The 15,862-nt window shown below is 38.2% G+C and overlaps 1 protein-coding gene across 2 annotated transcripts in view; it reads left to right on the top strand.

Moving 5' to 3' along the window:
- The first annotated feature begins 676 nt into the window (after positions 1-676).
- The window catches only part of LOC143733350 (uncharacterized), an 80,414-nt gene continuing 65,228 nt past the window's right edge, over positions 677-15,862 (top strand). For both annotated transcript variants that reach the window (XM_077225035.1, XM_077225036.1), the window contains exons 1-2: positions 677-1,035; positions 14,467-15,553. In XM_077225035.1, coding sequence (XP_077081150.1) covers positions 15,159-15,553 — 395 coding nt within the window. In that variant the 5' untranslated portion in view covers positions 677-1,035; positions 14,467-15,158. The remainder of the gene's footprint in view (positions 1,036-14,466; positions 15,554-15,862) is intronic.

Below are 15,862 nucleotides of genomic sequence, written 5' to 3' on the forward strand. Positions count from 1 at the left end.
TTCTGAAGTGTGCATATAAGGAACACTTTACTATCCCATGAAGCCACGGAAGAACATTTGTGAAGCTGGTAGGTCACATGATAAAGTCAACATGGCAAATGTAATAGCCTACACTCGAATTAGGCCTACATAGAGCATATAATTCTATTTATTTTATGCTTATTTAAAATAAGTACGCAGCCACTTTCTTTGGAGTAAGATGGCGGTGATTAACTATACACAAAAATACAGTAAGGTTTTTAAATTCTTGGCTACTTCCAGAAAATGAACAACATGTGCATCAGCTGTGTGTGTTGCTTTCTAATGTTTTTAATTAATTGAAGTCACTCAACTTTATTGTAGGCTATATTGTAATACAACAATGCCATTTGCCTATTTTGTACAGGGAATTAACTTATTTTGTTGAAAATAAAAAAACCTGACAATTTTACTACAAATATTGCTAGCCTATTCGGACACGTTTCTCACAGACACGAGCCCCCAACTCACAAACATGGGGCTTAAAGAAAATTCCGAGCTTCCCACTGGTATAACGACTTTGTGGTGTCGTTCACCTGCCTTCAGCTCGTAAATATGATCTTTTCGACATGACTCGAACACACCATGAGGTTGGTCTCTCTCGGTAAGGGTTAACGGAGAGCAGCGTCAGCGGTGTTGTGCTCGGCACGCACTCGGTACTGATAGGTCAGTGTGTGGTGGTCTGCTCCACTTCCAGAGGACCGGCTCGACTGAACTCCTCCTCCGAGAAGCAGTGATTGCTCGCACGCTCGACTCCCCTCCTCCGCCACCGTGACGGTCTAACGGGAGTCAATGATGAAACGAATGCGCGCCTGTTGTGTATAAAGTTGCGGACTTCACTAAAAGCTTTAAAACTGGCACAGATAGAAGCCGGAGAGTTTAATTTTGCCAGCTGCCTAGCTCGGTTTGACACGAAGAAACGAACTTTTAGTGAGTTTTAATATGTTGCGACTTCTTTTACCACGCGAGATGTCAATCATAACATGTGGAAAGTGCGCGCGCTGGACATCGCGGCGGGTGAGTTAGATGCAGTTTATTTTCTTCACGATGTTGCGAGTTTGCAGTCAGTTTTTTTGTTGTTGTTCTCATTTTTCATGATGCTTATAGGAGGAATACACTAGCTTATTCCACAATTAGTCCACTTGTTATTATACTTGGTCCACAATTGACTTGGGTAACGTTTGGCTACGCGAGACTTAAAACGCACAACTAAGATTTTAGACGGGTTAGTGTGATGATGATATGTGGAAATTCATATAAGATATTGTGGTCAGTGAAAGTTTCAGTCACCATGGTTTACACGAGAGTGAATTAAACATATGGTAACAGTGATCACAAAAGTTATCAAAAAGGGCCAGAGTCTGGCTGCAGACTGTATGACAGGGGCTATATATATATATATATATATATATAGTAACTATTCTCAAATTGTTGTAGGTTGTGTGCGTGTGTGTGTTGAATTTATCTATTTTAAGTATGTATATTATGTAATCCTTTGTTATGTTCTTTCCCCAATTATTATTCAAACATAACTAAAAAAAAAGGAAAAGTTTTTATTAATAATGTTGTAGAAGTAATAATTTTTTGCATTCAGTTGTGCATTAGGCAGTTCTCTGGAATACTTGATTGCGATTGGTCCGTCATTCGTCATCTAAATATTTCTGAATAATGACTGTTGCTCACTTTACAGTCTATGGTTGCTCATGATAGCAAAGGCAACTGTTTCTCCAGCTAACAAGGAATGTTCTCAGAACTCTGGGTAATTTTCTGCCATGGTTATCGCAAAGTTATGAGGAAACATTCTTCCAGTAATGTTAATAGAACACTCTATTCAGATTTCAGGTCAGAGTTCAGGTCTAATGTTCTCAAAATGTTAGCACAAAACATTTTGTTTTTTTCTGAAACGTTTTAGTTGGATGTTTGGCTAACATTTTTCAAATGTTAAAAAATAACGATCGCATAATGTCTTATCTGAAAATGAATATCTCTCTCTCTCTCTCTCTCTCTCTCTCTCTCTCTCTCTCTCTCTCTCTCTCTCTCTCTCTCTCTCTCTCTGTGTGGGTCCTTATTTGAGCACTCTGCTGAGAAGCCTGAAATATGTTTCATTGTCCATGTTGTGGATGAAGTAATTGTATTTTGATTTTGAAATACAGCAGAGATTGTGTATCAGAACGTCTCAATCTCATATCGGCCTTCTTCTCTCACTCACACACTCAGACTATTGTTGCATTTGTAACACTAGCTCTTCCCAGCTGTCAACTGGCTCATGGTAATCTCTCTGTGTGTTTCACTCAAAGTTAAAGAGCAAAGCTGTGTCTGAATGCCAGTAAGCATGTGGTTGTGTGTGAACGGGTGTCCAGATTCTAATATAAAGATTTCACTTGTTGGATTTGTCTATGTTATGCAGCTAGACACTAAATGATCCTCATTCAGTGTTGTTGGATTCAGATGTAATGGTCTAAAAGGAAGACATTTTCAAAGTCCTGAATTCAATCTGTTGTCTAATACACTCTTTCTACAGTTGGAACCACAGGTCATTTCTGTGGAGTTATTTGTGTGTCAATCAAAACCCAGGAGATGCTGTATTTAAAGATTAGTGAACTGAAAGGATTTAGAATCAAACACATGATACTTTAATATCAGCTTCTTAACTTGTAAAAAGGAGCTCCCCGGGTGGACTTGAAGGCACCCGTATATAAATACCAGGGATGGGTATTGACACAAATTTCACAATTCGATTCGATTTCGATTCAATATTGATTATTTTGGATATCTGGTACGATACATGGCAAATTTTCTTAAAGGGACAATGCGTAGTTTTTTAGGTATTTTATTATCTAAAATCAATATTTTTATTCATAAATATGTCCTCAATGGTGTACAAATACCTCTGCCAATTATCTGACTTATCCTCGTGAACAAAGAATGTATTATCTTTATATACATGTGACGGGTAGGTCCACGGAGGCTTCCATGTCGTTCCGCCATCTTGAAAAACTATAATAGCAGAGAGGGTCAAAAAGTACTAGGCCAACGCATTTCCACAACACGTTTTCATTAAAACTCGATGAAGTGCTATTAGAAGACATCCTGTCATAGCTTTTTGGTACATAACAGCCACCGTAGATGCAACACGCATTTGAAAAAGCGAGGCGCTGGAGAGCACAATTCGTTTGAATGCAAAATACAATTTCACCGCTAGATGGGAGAAATTCCTACACAATGTCCCTTTAAGGAAAACAAATCTCTCTTACTAATGCTTAGTGTAAACTATGGGAGTCAGTTGTAGCCTATAGGCTTCATTAGCCTACTATAATATTGAAGGTAAAAAAAAAATTGATTTGTATTCAAACACTTAAATTACACTTTTATTTATTTTGATAATAATAACATTTAAATGGTGGCTGTCATAAAAGACTTGCCAGATTTATTCAAACATGCATTAAATATTGAAGAACATTACAAATTATAATGAATATGTAATATGGTGCATGAGTATATTTAGCAAACTTAACTGCTTCTCTCTAGAGTTAATTTTTCTTGCTGACTAACGAGTTTATGGTCACTGGATATGGTTTTTCTGAGGTAAATGTGACGTTACCTGACATTGTTTACAAGCTGTTTTATGGTGCGTTGCGTTCACGTGCTATGGTAATTATGGTAAATACCAAAAGCCGACGTGGAAAATGCACATGAACACCCCCTCATGTGGTATTTTCCACTGGGCAGCTCGTAGAATATTTTGATGCACGAGTTGCCGAGATGAGATAACCTTTGACCTTTTCAAAATGCCGGAGAGCAACACGAGAGTCGTGAACGGTAAAAATATGTACTATTCATGATCTAGAAAATATACAGCATATTATTTACCGTTTGAGTTTTGATAAATCATCTGCTTGCTGTAGCAGATGACTTAAGCAATCTAAAATAGTTTTAGCTAAATAACAGGTCTGGATCTCCATCTTTTTACCACATTACGACAAAAGCACTTGAACGCTACACACTGTTAACTACCAGTTCACAAGTGGAAAATATCATATTTTCCATAGCACATGAACACACCATCTCTGATGTCTTTCCACGGTTGAAACAGTGATTGAGCGATTCCATGTGACGGATTTCGATAAGTTGTACTCTATCTTTTAACACACTTTTGGATGCTCATTCATGTTTATTTGGCGCTGTAACTGGTATTATTAAGGCGGAAGAGAAGATCATGCGCTTCTCTTGAGCTGCGCCAGAGCGATCTCACGCCACAGCGCCAAAACGGTCGTAATTTGGACGTAATTTAAAATCTTAGACTTTGTTTCATATCAATGGTAACAAAGCACAAAGATTATTGCGTTTTTTTTTTTTTTTGGTGGGATGCGCGCTACAATGTTCCATTCATTCATCAACTGAAACAGGATGACTAGCCTAATCGATTCTTGGGATTTAAGAATGTGAGTGTGGCCTGGCTTAGTTTATAAGTGACAGTGAACATGTGACATTAGAAACTGCACAGACCACATGGGTGTTTATGCACTGGATTACTGTACAGACATAAAGGGAAAATATGATTATGATAGTTTCCACTCATGATAAACTGTACAGAATTCTGGATTTAAATACTTTAAATGGAACATGTTGCCAAATTAATCTTTTATTTTGAATCTTGATTGGTGATGATTTAGTTTTTGAGGTTGGTGTTTTATACAGTAGTGTGTGTGTTCTGCCCGTCCGCTGGCAGTGGGAAGCTCACACCTCACACATAATGCCGACCTGAATAAAGGAGTGAAACGCTGGCTTGTGTTGTCTTGCAGTTCGTCCCAGTGACTGTCCTGCTGGGATGTTTTCCAGGCCAACTTGTTGAAATTTCTACACATGGCAAGTTACATAACACTACATAAAAACAGGAATAAAACTAGCTTGGAGGGTGTGGAGGAATTTATTTTTGTATCTGGCAAACTATTTCCTGTATATATTATGGAAAATATATGACTTGTGAGAAACAAGCGATATAAATCTGACAAGGGAACATGAACAAAAGCTTGAGTTTAAATACCTTTTTTGTTATGTGCTTTAACCATATGTTCTAATTAGTGCTGTCAAACGATTAAAATATTTAATCGTGATTAATCGCATTGATGTCATAGTTAACTCGCAATTAATCACACATTTTTATCTATTATAAATGTCCCTTGATTTCTTTTTGTCCCATTATTTTTTCTCATTTTAATACTCTTATCAACATGGAAAAGTGGATTGGCAGTAAGTTGTTCTTGTTGTGGTATCTATTCCGTTCAGCCTGAAGTCATCGATTCAAATTATACATTTATAAATAAGTCAATAAACAATTATGTGTGTAATAAATAATAATGTTCAGTAATTATTTGAATGAAACCTAAAAATGCATTTAAAATGAAAATAGATGTATACATACCGGTATATTTTAATTGAAATAAAAATAAATAAATAAATCCTCGTCAAAGCCGTCGTCTGGCTTTGACAAGGGGGGTCGGAGAATTCGCATGTGTGCTTGGGACATCAAGTGGTTTTTCAGACTGGACATGCGGCCATTATAGCTCACTTCACAACTACAAAACACACAGATCACTTTGGTCTTGTCAATGGAACCATGTGGTAACTTTTTAAAAGTAAACTTTCCATTCAGAATCTTATTGGCATCCATTTCGGCATCTCGCGCTCAACATTCACTCAAAACGTAACTTTAGCCTACTACTCTTTGGTCGGCTCGCAAGCCCAAACAAGTGTGTGCGGCGTGCCTGTTGTTTTGTTTCCCGTCTAGCTAGATCCGGTGTGGTGTTGTAGTTTTTCCTAACGTTACTAGTTGTTGCAACCGCATGTGAAAAAAACTGCAAAGTTTGCTAGGCCAAAAAGAACGTTAATCTCGTTTAAATGGGTTTGTGTTAACGCCGTTAATAACGCGTTTAACTGACAGCACTAGTTCTAATGTTTTATATATTATATATAGGCTATGTATATATCGTCGCTGCCCGATGAAACTCACGTATGTCCAAAACGGTTACTTTTCAGTAAGTGAAAAAAAACACAGTAATTTCAAAAGCAGTTGAACGTAGCGTTGCATACTTGGTACGGCATCTTTAAATGTAACCATATTCTTGCCAGTGTAATGATATAATCCACATTTGACCAAAATCGAGTTTAAATGGACATACGTGCATATTTTACAGTAACGGTGGTCGATACGCGTTCTTCCGATCATTAATTAGAATGACCAAGTCGCGTTTCATATTAACAGATGAATAGGCTACGCTCAGTTTATTAAATAGCCTACTTCTCAGTTTATTAAATAGCCTACGTCTCAGTTTATTAATTATGCTCAGTTTTTTAAATAGCCTACGTCTCAGTTTATTAAATACGCTCAGTTTATTAAATGTATCTTGCAAACTATGAAGGGACAATGAATCAATACACTGACATGGCAATGCTAGACTGATACATTGTTTGCACAGTCCTACCGTAATTCTGTGAATATATAATAAACTTGTGAACATTTGTCAAAAACAAACATTTGCTGATACTTTACCTCACAGTGTTATTCGGCTATCCAATGCTGAACTTCACGAGACCGGCGAGATGCCTCCACAGGGTGGGAGATACGCGTCATGATTGACAGCTTTGACACCAAATGAATAGACGTGAAAATCAGATGACATGATTTCACAACTTTTCATTGGTCATTTAGATTATGTGAAGCATACTGTATACGGAAATGAACCTGGACGTTCTATCCGTCGAAAAATCTCAAAATCGGCAAAATGGACATACGCGGTTTTCATCTGACAGCGACGATATATTTATATATACTGGCCAATGCATACAAACTTTTGGGCATTGATTTATATATATATATATATATATATATATATAGGCCCACATACACACAACAGTGTGCTCTGGTCCACGAATCTGATTGGCTGAGAGGCCTTCCATGAGTGTGATATTCCACCAGTTACAGCACTGGGACTGTTCACCGTTTGTATCAAGATGCGTTCATGCCATGTTGTAATTACCGTAACGATTCTGAACTATAAAAAGCCTTCACGTGCTTGTAGAACTTAATTACAACTTGTAATTTTCTGAGAGCTACAGCTTGAGCACTGCAGATTTAGGATGTGTTCGCCTTGAAGCAGCGCTGGGCAGACCGACTGGTTTATTACATCAAAGTACTGCAAAAGCTTTATTTACGGTAATACGACATACCGTGAACAGGATCGCTCCGTTTGTCTCAGCAAGCGGCAATGGAGGAGGAAAAACCCACTATAATTTTCAAAAACACTACTGTTGTTGTTTCACGGAATATAGTTTTTGGAGTTTTTCAGACGAGAACGTAGTTTGTTTAAACCTCAAATCTGTGGCTTATTCATAAATATATTTGAAAATGTGATGCTACAACGTTTTCTGAGTTGTGAGATCCAGGTGATCATCAGGGAGTCAGCGCTCATGTACTCTCTCGAGAACAGCCTGACCTCAGCATGTCTTTCTGACACTTCCCACTTGCTCTGATTTCTCCATAGTGATTAAACATTATTTATTTTTGGTATATGTAACAGGCAAACTTTGGTGTAATTTTTTTTATCAATATTATATTATATTAATTATTTTTGCATTACAGTTTTTTTTTTTTTGCGGACAGTCCATTTTTTACATTACACTTACAATATTATCATTTAGAAATTATATTATATTACTATATTAAATTTTTTTGCATTATAATTACAGTACAATTGTTTACATTACAGTAATGAGATTTTGATTAAGAGTTATGAAAATAATTATACAATGCTAAATATGTTTTTTTCTATGGACATACTGTATTTAGACACCTGTACATGATCTTGACATATTTTGTGAGATTCCCCCAAAAGTGTCACTCCCGGATATATAACCAGGGAACTACACTAACATTTTCCACTGGTGGCACTTGCGCTACTAACTTTTTCAGTTACTAGCGCAAAACATGATTTGGTCGCACAAATTATTTATATAGTAAGCCGCTCTGGATAATAATGACCAATAGTGAAACTGTATTGCATACAGATGTGCTTTTTATTTTACTCTCCATCTTTTAAAACACATGCCTTCTTGTTTTCTTTAAAAATGGTTGGGATAGATTTACTGCAATAGAAAATACAGTAGCCTACACAATAAAGTGCTAAATTAATTTCTTTTGGATTTCACCATGCTATGGTTGGCACAGATGGGCAGACTTCTGAACTCTTAAGGAAAAGTAAAATAAATATAATATGTCATTGTGAAGCTTCAATGATTCGTGTTTGAATTGTTTTGACGCAGTTACAAATTTGGACAGTCCTGCAATTGAAGGCCCACAGAATTTACAGTAGGGCTGCACGATATTGGTAAAAAAATGACATTGCGATATTTGATTTTTCTGCGATATATATTGCGATATAAAAACAATTTTACCAGATGACTTGAATAGCTCTACTTGGAAAGAATGAATCATTCTAGAATGACTCTTGAGTTCAGTGTTGGACAGATCAGTTGTTATTTTAACCATTCATTAAAGTGAATTGGTTCAAAGGAGTCAGTTCGCGAATCGGACGTGTCATTAACGGACCACGGCACACATTGTGTGATTATCCAGGCAGTTTAGGACATCGCACAAGATTTGTCTCAACACAGAAAACATTTCATCACCAGATAGATTTTTTGTTTTGTTTATTGAAAGAGTGGTTTATGCCATCTGAATGTGTGGAAAGCTTTTCAGAGAAGATGAGGCAACGTTATTTTAGCACAATTCACAACCAGTGGTAGTTCAGAAAAAAAAAAACTTCGGTCTTCCGACCTTTTACCATCGTGTATTCTCAAAGATATTCAGTCAACTCAATTCATTATTATGAGCGAGGGAGGGAGAGAGAGCGCGCGCGCGACTGGGGCTTTCACTCTCTCTGCTCGTTCTCTCAGTTAAACAAGCGCGAATCCGCGAAGCCAACTTGATGTGTTGAATGCTCAGAGCGCGTTATAAAACGTATTCTTAAAATACACATTTCTGTTTTAATAAATGCTCATAGTAAATCATAGCATATTGCCTAAAACATTAGGTAGGTACAAAAATAATCAAACGGTGATACATTTGCGACCCATTAAAAATTAGGGTCGCAATGGCATTTCAAAAGGTCGCATATGCGACCATTTTGGTCGCAGTGTAGTTCCCTGATAACAGATAATCTAAGCCTCAATGAGTGAGGTAGAGATTATGTACTGTAAATATTTCCTCTCTTTTATCAGTTTCATCAGCATATCGTCTGCTTACAGTTTATCCTCGAGTGGTTCGTCTGGATTTGACTTTAATCATTTTCTGTTAGTTTTACACCTTCTGCATGGTTCATATCCACCTCTTCCATGTTCTGGCTTATCTCCCTTGTGTCTTTATACTTTATCTCTTATCTTACATCAAACACTTTCTAATTAAAGCTTGTCAAATTAGTAAGGATGATTAGCCTTGTACACACAGTATTATACAGCAGTTTCCCTCTGCAGTAACTCGGTCTGGTGAGTCGTGTGTATGTGTTGGTTACAGTACATCAAGCAGAATGTGCTTTCTCCCCCAGCTTTCATCACATGACCTTCAGAGGGAAACTCCTGCTGTGAGTCTCCACAGAGACACGCGTGCTGCTTATGAAACACAACTCGTCTGTGCTCTGACCAAGCCTGCATGATGTAGACTGATGGATTAATAGAGCTTAAATACTTCAGGTATTTCATCTGAATACACTCTAATCATTATTAGAATCTATGGAGCTGTATATAGTGACAATGAAGAATGAACTGTCAGCTTTTCCATGTCAAAGGCTTGATGAGATAAATCTGCCAGAGAAAAATATATCACAGAGGTAAAATATATGACAATATAGCAAGTAGTGGCAGAAACTGCGATATGTGTTGGACAGTTACACCACACAAAACCTTAAAGCATTTAACTTAATGTAATGCAACGTTTCTGATTAAAAAAACGAATTGTTTGCTCCTTAATATAATGAAGGACAGAACTTTATCTATCAGGTTAGCTATTTTATTAATGGGGAATTGTAAGGGTTCTTCCATAAAATTTTCAGGGGACATTCATGGAGTCAACAAAGTAACACTTAACTGACACACATTGTGCAAACAAAGAAAGGAAAAAAAAAACACTGACTAATAAATAAATGGGACATCAGCACATTACTGAGTTCTGGGTCTCATATGTTTCTCAGGGATCCCTCACCAGAACTAACTCAGCCACAGAAAATGAAGCCCTTTTAACAAACCAGACCAAACCATTTTATAAATTACAGGGGTCTCACAAAATTCTCATTTCCTTACATCAAACACAAAAAGTCCCCAAAAACTACATTTCCCATAATTCCCCTTCGGATATATAAAGGACACCAGGAAAGGCCGCACCCCTTTCAATTCCAAACCTTTGTGCCATGCTGCAGTCATGGATCCCGGCAGAACCACGGGTAGGATGTAAAAACAAACTTAAATAAAACATTGAACCCATATTTTGGTTGTGGTTTAATTTACTCTAGCGTGCATAAATGACTGTTGACTTTGTTGCTCTTTGAGATTTAAAACGCTAGAGACAACATAGCTTCTCCAGTTCCAAGGTTTGGGTTAAATTATATTTAAAGGAACAAAGTAATTACATAGACATTCATAATAGACCAAAAAACCCATTAATTCCTTAGATCAAACGAAAAATCTAATTTTGCATACAGAAAAAATAAAACAAAAAGTAAATTAGAACAAATTCAAATGAAATGTTCCTTCACGGGTGGCCTTAGCCATCACAGGAATTAATATTATTTTCTTCATTCTTATGACCTTGGTTATATAAAATTGTTCCAAGTTATTACATTTTGATGAAGGATGTCTGTAATGTGAGTTGGTGTCTTCATATTGTAATGAACCGCACTCTTGATGTATCTCAGATCCCAGCAAGAGGATCTTCTCCTCTTTCATAGTAAATGATTTATTTACATTTATAGGTTGTCAGCTTGTAATGCTAAAGGCGGTCATTTTCACTGGGCGTAACTGACAGGATATGATGTTTCAATTAAAAGAATTTCAGTACAAGTCCCTTTACAAGTCCTTCAACTGTTCATACTTGTGAGCTAAACGATTGGTTTAATATGCATTTGGAACACAATTAAATCTGGATAATTACACAGGGTTATACGGTTCTATATGGTATAAATGGACTAAACTGTACAGTTCTCTGGAATACTTGATTCTGATTGGTCGGTCATTAGTCTGCTTGTGTATATAGAATACCGTACTAAAGTTTAAGGCCTGACCAATTTTTATGCTTTAATTTTTAAGTCTCTTATGCTCACCAAAGCTGCATTTATTTGATCAAAAATAAAGAAAAACCCCCCAGTAATTGTGTGCCATTTAGCTTATATTTAACCCAGGCACTTCCTTAATCATGGATTTATGTTTAGGGCTGAAACGATTACTCGAGTTACTCGATTAAAAAAATTCCTCGAGGCAAAAACTCTGCCTCGAAGCCTCGTTAAATTCCTATGACGCGCACTATACGCGCGGTGCAGGGATTTGATTGTTTCCCACGGACCGTTTATTCACACGGACCTGTTCAGGAAGCATATATTTTGAATTTAGTTGGCGCGATTGCTGAGAATAAATATGTAAATAAACGGCAGAAATTGTCTAAAGTGTGGGATCATTACACACTTAATGCACTTAACTCGCTGAAACAAGGTAACGTAGTCTAAGGCCGTGTGTCCACCAAAGCGTTTTTTCACGCAGCTGGCGTAAAATTCCAATTGTTTTAAATGGGAGCGCCGCGTTTTTTAAACGGCATGAGCGTAACGAGGCGCTGAGCGAGTATTTAACGCTCAAGCGCTGAGCGCCCGGCGTTTTTTACTGGTCGCCGAGAGTTGAAAAATTTTCAACTTTGGGTAAAAAGTTTTACCAGCTCATCACTGTCACTTTTTACACAGCCGTCCAATCACAGTGGAGGAGGGGCGGGACAAAAACCACACGACCAACTGTCACAACATTCTTTCTGTACAACGACGTCAACCAGCAGAGCTAACCGAACAAAATGGATGAAAAATATTGTTTTAGTATGAAACAAATTATCTACGAAATCATTTACAAGGAAACTGTGCTGCGGATATTCTGTATCATAGCAACGAATCGTCTCAACTGAAAAAACGCAGCGCTGCTAAAACGCTCTCAAGCGCCACAGCTAGGCGTTTTCAGCAGAGCGTCTAAGTTAGTGTTTTCAGCTGGCTAAAAACGCTTTGGTGGACACACAGCCTAAGCCTATTGATGTTCGCTGATTTTAATCCCATACTGTATTTGTAGCGATGTCGTGATGCGGTTTGACTAGATATGATTTTTAGCTTTGATGACATTTTTAAGTAGTAAACGTAATTATCACGTTCAATTGCAAGAGAGTATAGCCTAAAAAAGAACCCCTACACACACACACCCACACACACACACACACACACACGTGCCAGTCAGACCAATTGCAGCAATGCATCACATATGCTTAAACTTTTATGTAGCCACGCAACAATAATTTCAGCATGCATTCACTGTACACACCGGGACGTGATGGAGGAACAAATATTGTATTGCAGTATTTGCTTTGCACATGGTTTGTATTTCACGTCTGCCAGATAGTTACAGACAACAATAAAAAATTGAAGTCCCCAGCCTGTTTTTTTTTTTAATAAAGATTCGGAGTAGGTACTAATTTTTCAGTTAAAACGCACGGAACAAAAAGTGCGTCAGCTTTTACTGCGTGTTCAACAAGAAGTCACGTTACAGCTCTTCTTCAGCGTTAAACTACCAGAATACAAAAATATGCTTAGAGTGGTTATATTATAATATCTTAAAGGAAAATTCACATATGAGATAGCTTTATAACTTTCATACTATATAACTTATAGTATATAACTTATAACAGCTGAAATAGACAAGTTTAATATAACTATTCTGTTAATAAAACACACACGAAAAAATATAAAAAATATCCGATTACTCGATTAATCGATCGATTAAGTGCTAGATTAATCATTGACAAAAAGAATCGATAGCTGCAGCCCTATTTATGTTTTGTAGGTTTTGTTACAAAAAAGTGTTCCACACCTGTTCTTCAAGTCTGTGATGTAATTATTTTGAGACAACTGTCACACAGATATTTTCTGATTGCATTTGCATGTCTATTTTGTTTACTTACCAGCACCCGTATTCATTTTGCTTGTAGCAAACATATTTGCATATTTTTTAGGAAAAAGGAAGGGGTAACTTTATTTGCCCAGTTGTATGTTCTATAATAAGACTGTGAATCAGTGCTATTTTAGTATAGTTGAGATACTGTTATAGTTGCTATTCATATGTGATTTATTATTATTTTTTATATTTTCCAGTATACTTTTTCCCGGTAGCAGCACCGCACCTCTAGTTCACACATATTGTAAGAATAATAATTTCACGTGTGATTCTGTTAATGAGAGAGAGGAAGAGAAGTGAGGTTATGTAGCAGCGATAGCCTTGAGTGTCTGTCTTGACACACTGACACAGCCTCTCATCTCAAAGAAACCCAATCCTTTCACAGTCTGTCAACAGTTTGCTCGCAACCTGACAGCGGAGAGATGTGGAACGGTATTGCTAAACATTATACATTTTCTACTCTGATTTGCAATTTGCATATTGGTCTAGTTGCTTCATTTGAAAATAATCAGATGCTGATGTTGGTTGTGATTTGGAGTATGGCCTTCTGATGTGTGTGCTCAGTGGAAGTGATTGTTTAAATATTGGATGTCAACTGGATTGTATTTGTGTTTCTCAGTAGTGGGTCAGCGGTCAGGGTGTTTGGCCTGCTGGCTCTTTAAATGTCTCTCATTGGGTTGTTTACTCTAGTCATGCTTTTGTTTGCACTATCTGGTCCTTTATCACTTCCGTCTCTATTCTCGTTCAACTGAACACTACACCCCCCCACCCACCCCTTCCAGTAGTATAGTAGTGTGATTTATAGTAAAACCACAGTGCCATGCTTCAAATCTGGTTACTTTAACTTTATTTTTCAGTTTGAGGTTATTGAGGTAATGAAATTTCTGTTATCATTTACTCACCCTCAAGTCATTCCAAACCTGAATGAACAGTTATTTCAACCAACCTAGCATGCTTTGCAAGACAATATTGAAACTAGAACACAGAACAAATCAAACTGTATTGCTTTCAGAGTATGTATGCATGTGCGCACTCACAATTATTGTGCTTCATTTTTGATTCGCTGCTTTATCTCTGTGTTTGGTGATGCATCTTGTCCATGTGACTGTTTGTGGCTTTGTATGTATTTTTAACAATATCTTTGTGTTAAACACTTAGTCACCGGTGTCCTAGTTACCTGGCATCCTATCACCTTACTCTAATCTTTAGGCTGTGGCCGCTGTACGTGTCGGAGGATTGAGATGCAGTGCGTTGTGGGAACAGCAACCCCAGGAACGTGACCAGCCCACAATTCCTGCTCAAGACTTTCCCAACCGTCTTCAGGCTTGTTGTTGGACAACCGGCGTGTACAACTCAGGAGAGAGTCTTTTTACACAACTGTTAAAGGCAATTGAGATCATTTCAGTAGTCTGAGTTTTTATGCTTGTGTTAGTGTGTGTTAGACCGTCTCGGACCTGCGGTGAGTCCTGGAGTACTGTTACACCGATAGCCACCCCTTATGCATGTTTCATCTGCTGGGAGGAGAACAGAGCCGTCCTTTGTCATCTAATACGTCCAATCCACCAGCTGTAGGCCTCAAACACTCCCAGCAGTTTTACCCACCTCCACCAGTTCGTCCAGCTAAACACCATCAGTTGCCCAATTCAAAGTGTAGCTAAAACAAGAAGGAAAGCGCCCCGGATTCGCAAGCAATCATCAAGAAAGTATTCTGTAAGGAAATTCAACACAGGACTGGATGTTTGACTTTTGACCAAAGTACATTTTGTGCTCCGGCTCTTTACAGACGCTCAGGATCAACACCTCCGTTTCCTCTTGAATCTTTAACTTGGTCGGTTTGGCAGATAGCCTCTCACCTTCCATCTTAACGGTGATCACAGCGGCAGGGGTGGTGAGTGTGGAGCATGACGGACACCCTTCGACCACCATCCCTCCAGGTGCACGTCCCCCGGGACGATCCCGGCCAGGGAGAGGAGGAGGGCGGAGGAGGTCATGACAGCCTCGCCTGGTCCAGCTCGTCCACCCCCACCCTGCGGCGCCGGCGGTTTAAGATGAGACGGATGAAAAAGCTGCCCAGTGAGCGGGAACGGCTTGAGAACGGGCTACAGTGGCAGCCAGGATCACGCTCGGCTTCCAAAGAGTACCTTCAGCTGCCCTCCATCGAAATCACACCGTCCAGCGACGAGGACGCGGCCTGGTCCAACAGCTCCACCCCGAGCGCCTCGCCCCGGCGCAAACGCTTCCTGCTTCGCAAGTGGCTCAAGGTGCGAGAGAAGAAGGAGCAAGGCAGTGAGAGCAGGTTGGTGTCTCAGACGTGATTCTGGAGATAGAAACATACACCTCTCAATTGGGGATTTATAGCAGCAGTTACTCTTATTTTGGGATTGTTCGCACATATACTATTAGTGTTTCGTAAATTATATTTATGGTTTGGTTCTTTTCGCAAAAACAAAAACTATCATACAAAGTAAAACGATTATTTATTATAAATACCACCTTGAATAATAACTATATTTGTAAAAACACGAGAAAAAAATTGACTTACTGTAGATCAAACTAATATTTTTTAACTTAATGGGTTAGTTTATTCAAAAATTAAAATTATTTT

This window comes from Siphateles boraxobius, unplaced genomic scaffold (genome assembly GCF_051911475.1).
Source record: "Siphateles boraxobius isolate OS27281-9 unplaced genomic scaffold, OSU_SipBor_1 98, whole genome shotgun sequence".
NCBI classification, from domain to species: Eukaryota; Metazoa; Chordata; class Actinopteri; order Cypriniformes; family Leuciscidae; genus Siphateles; species Siphateles boraxobius.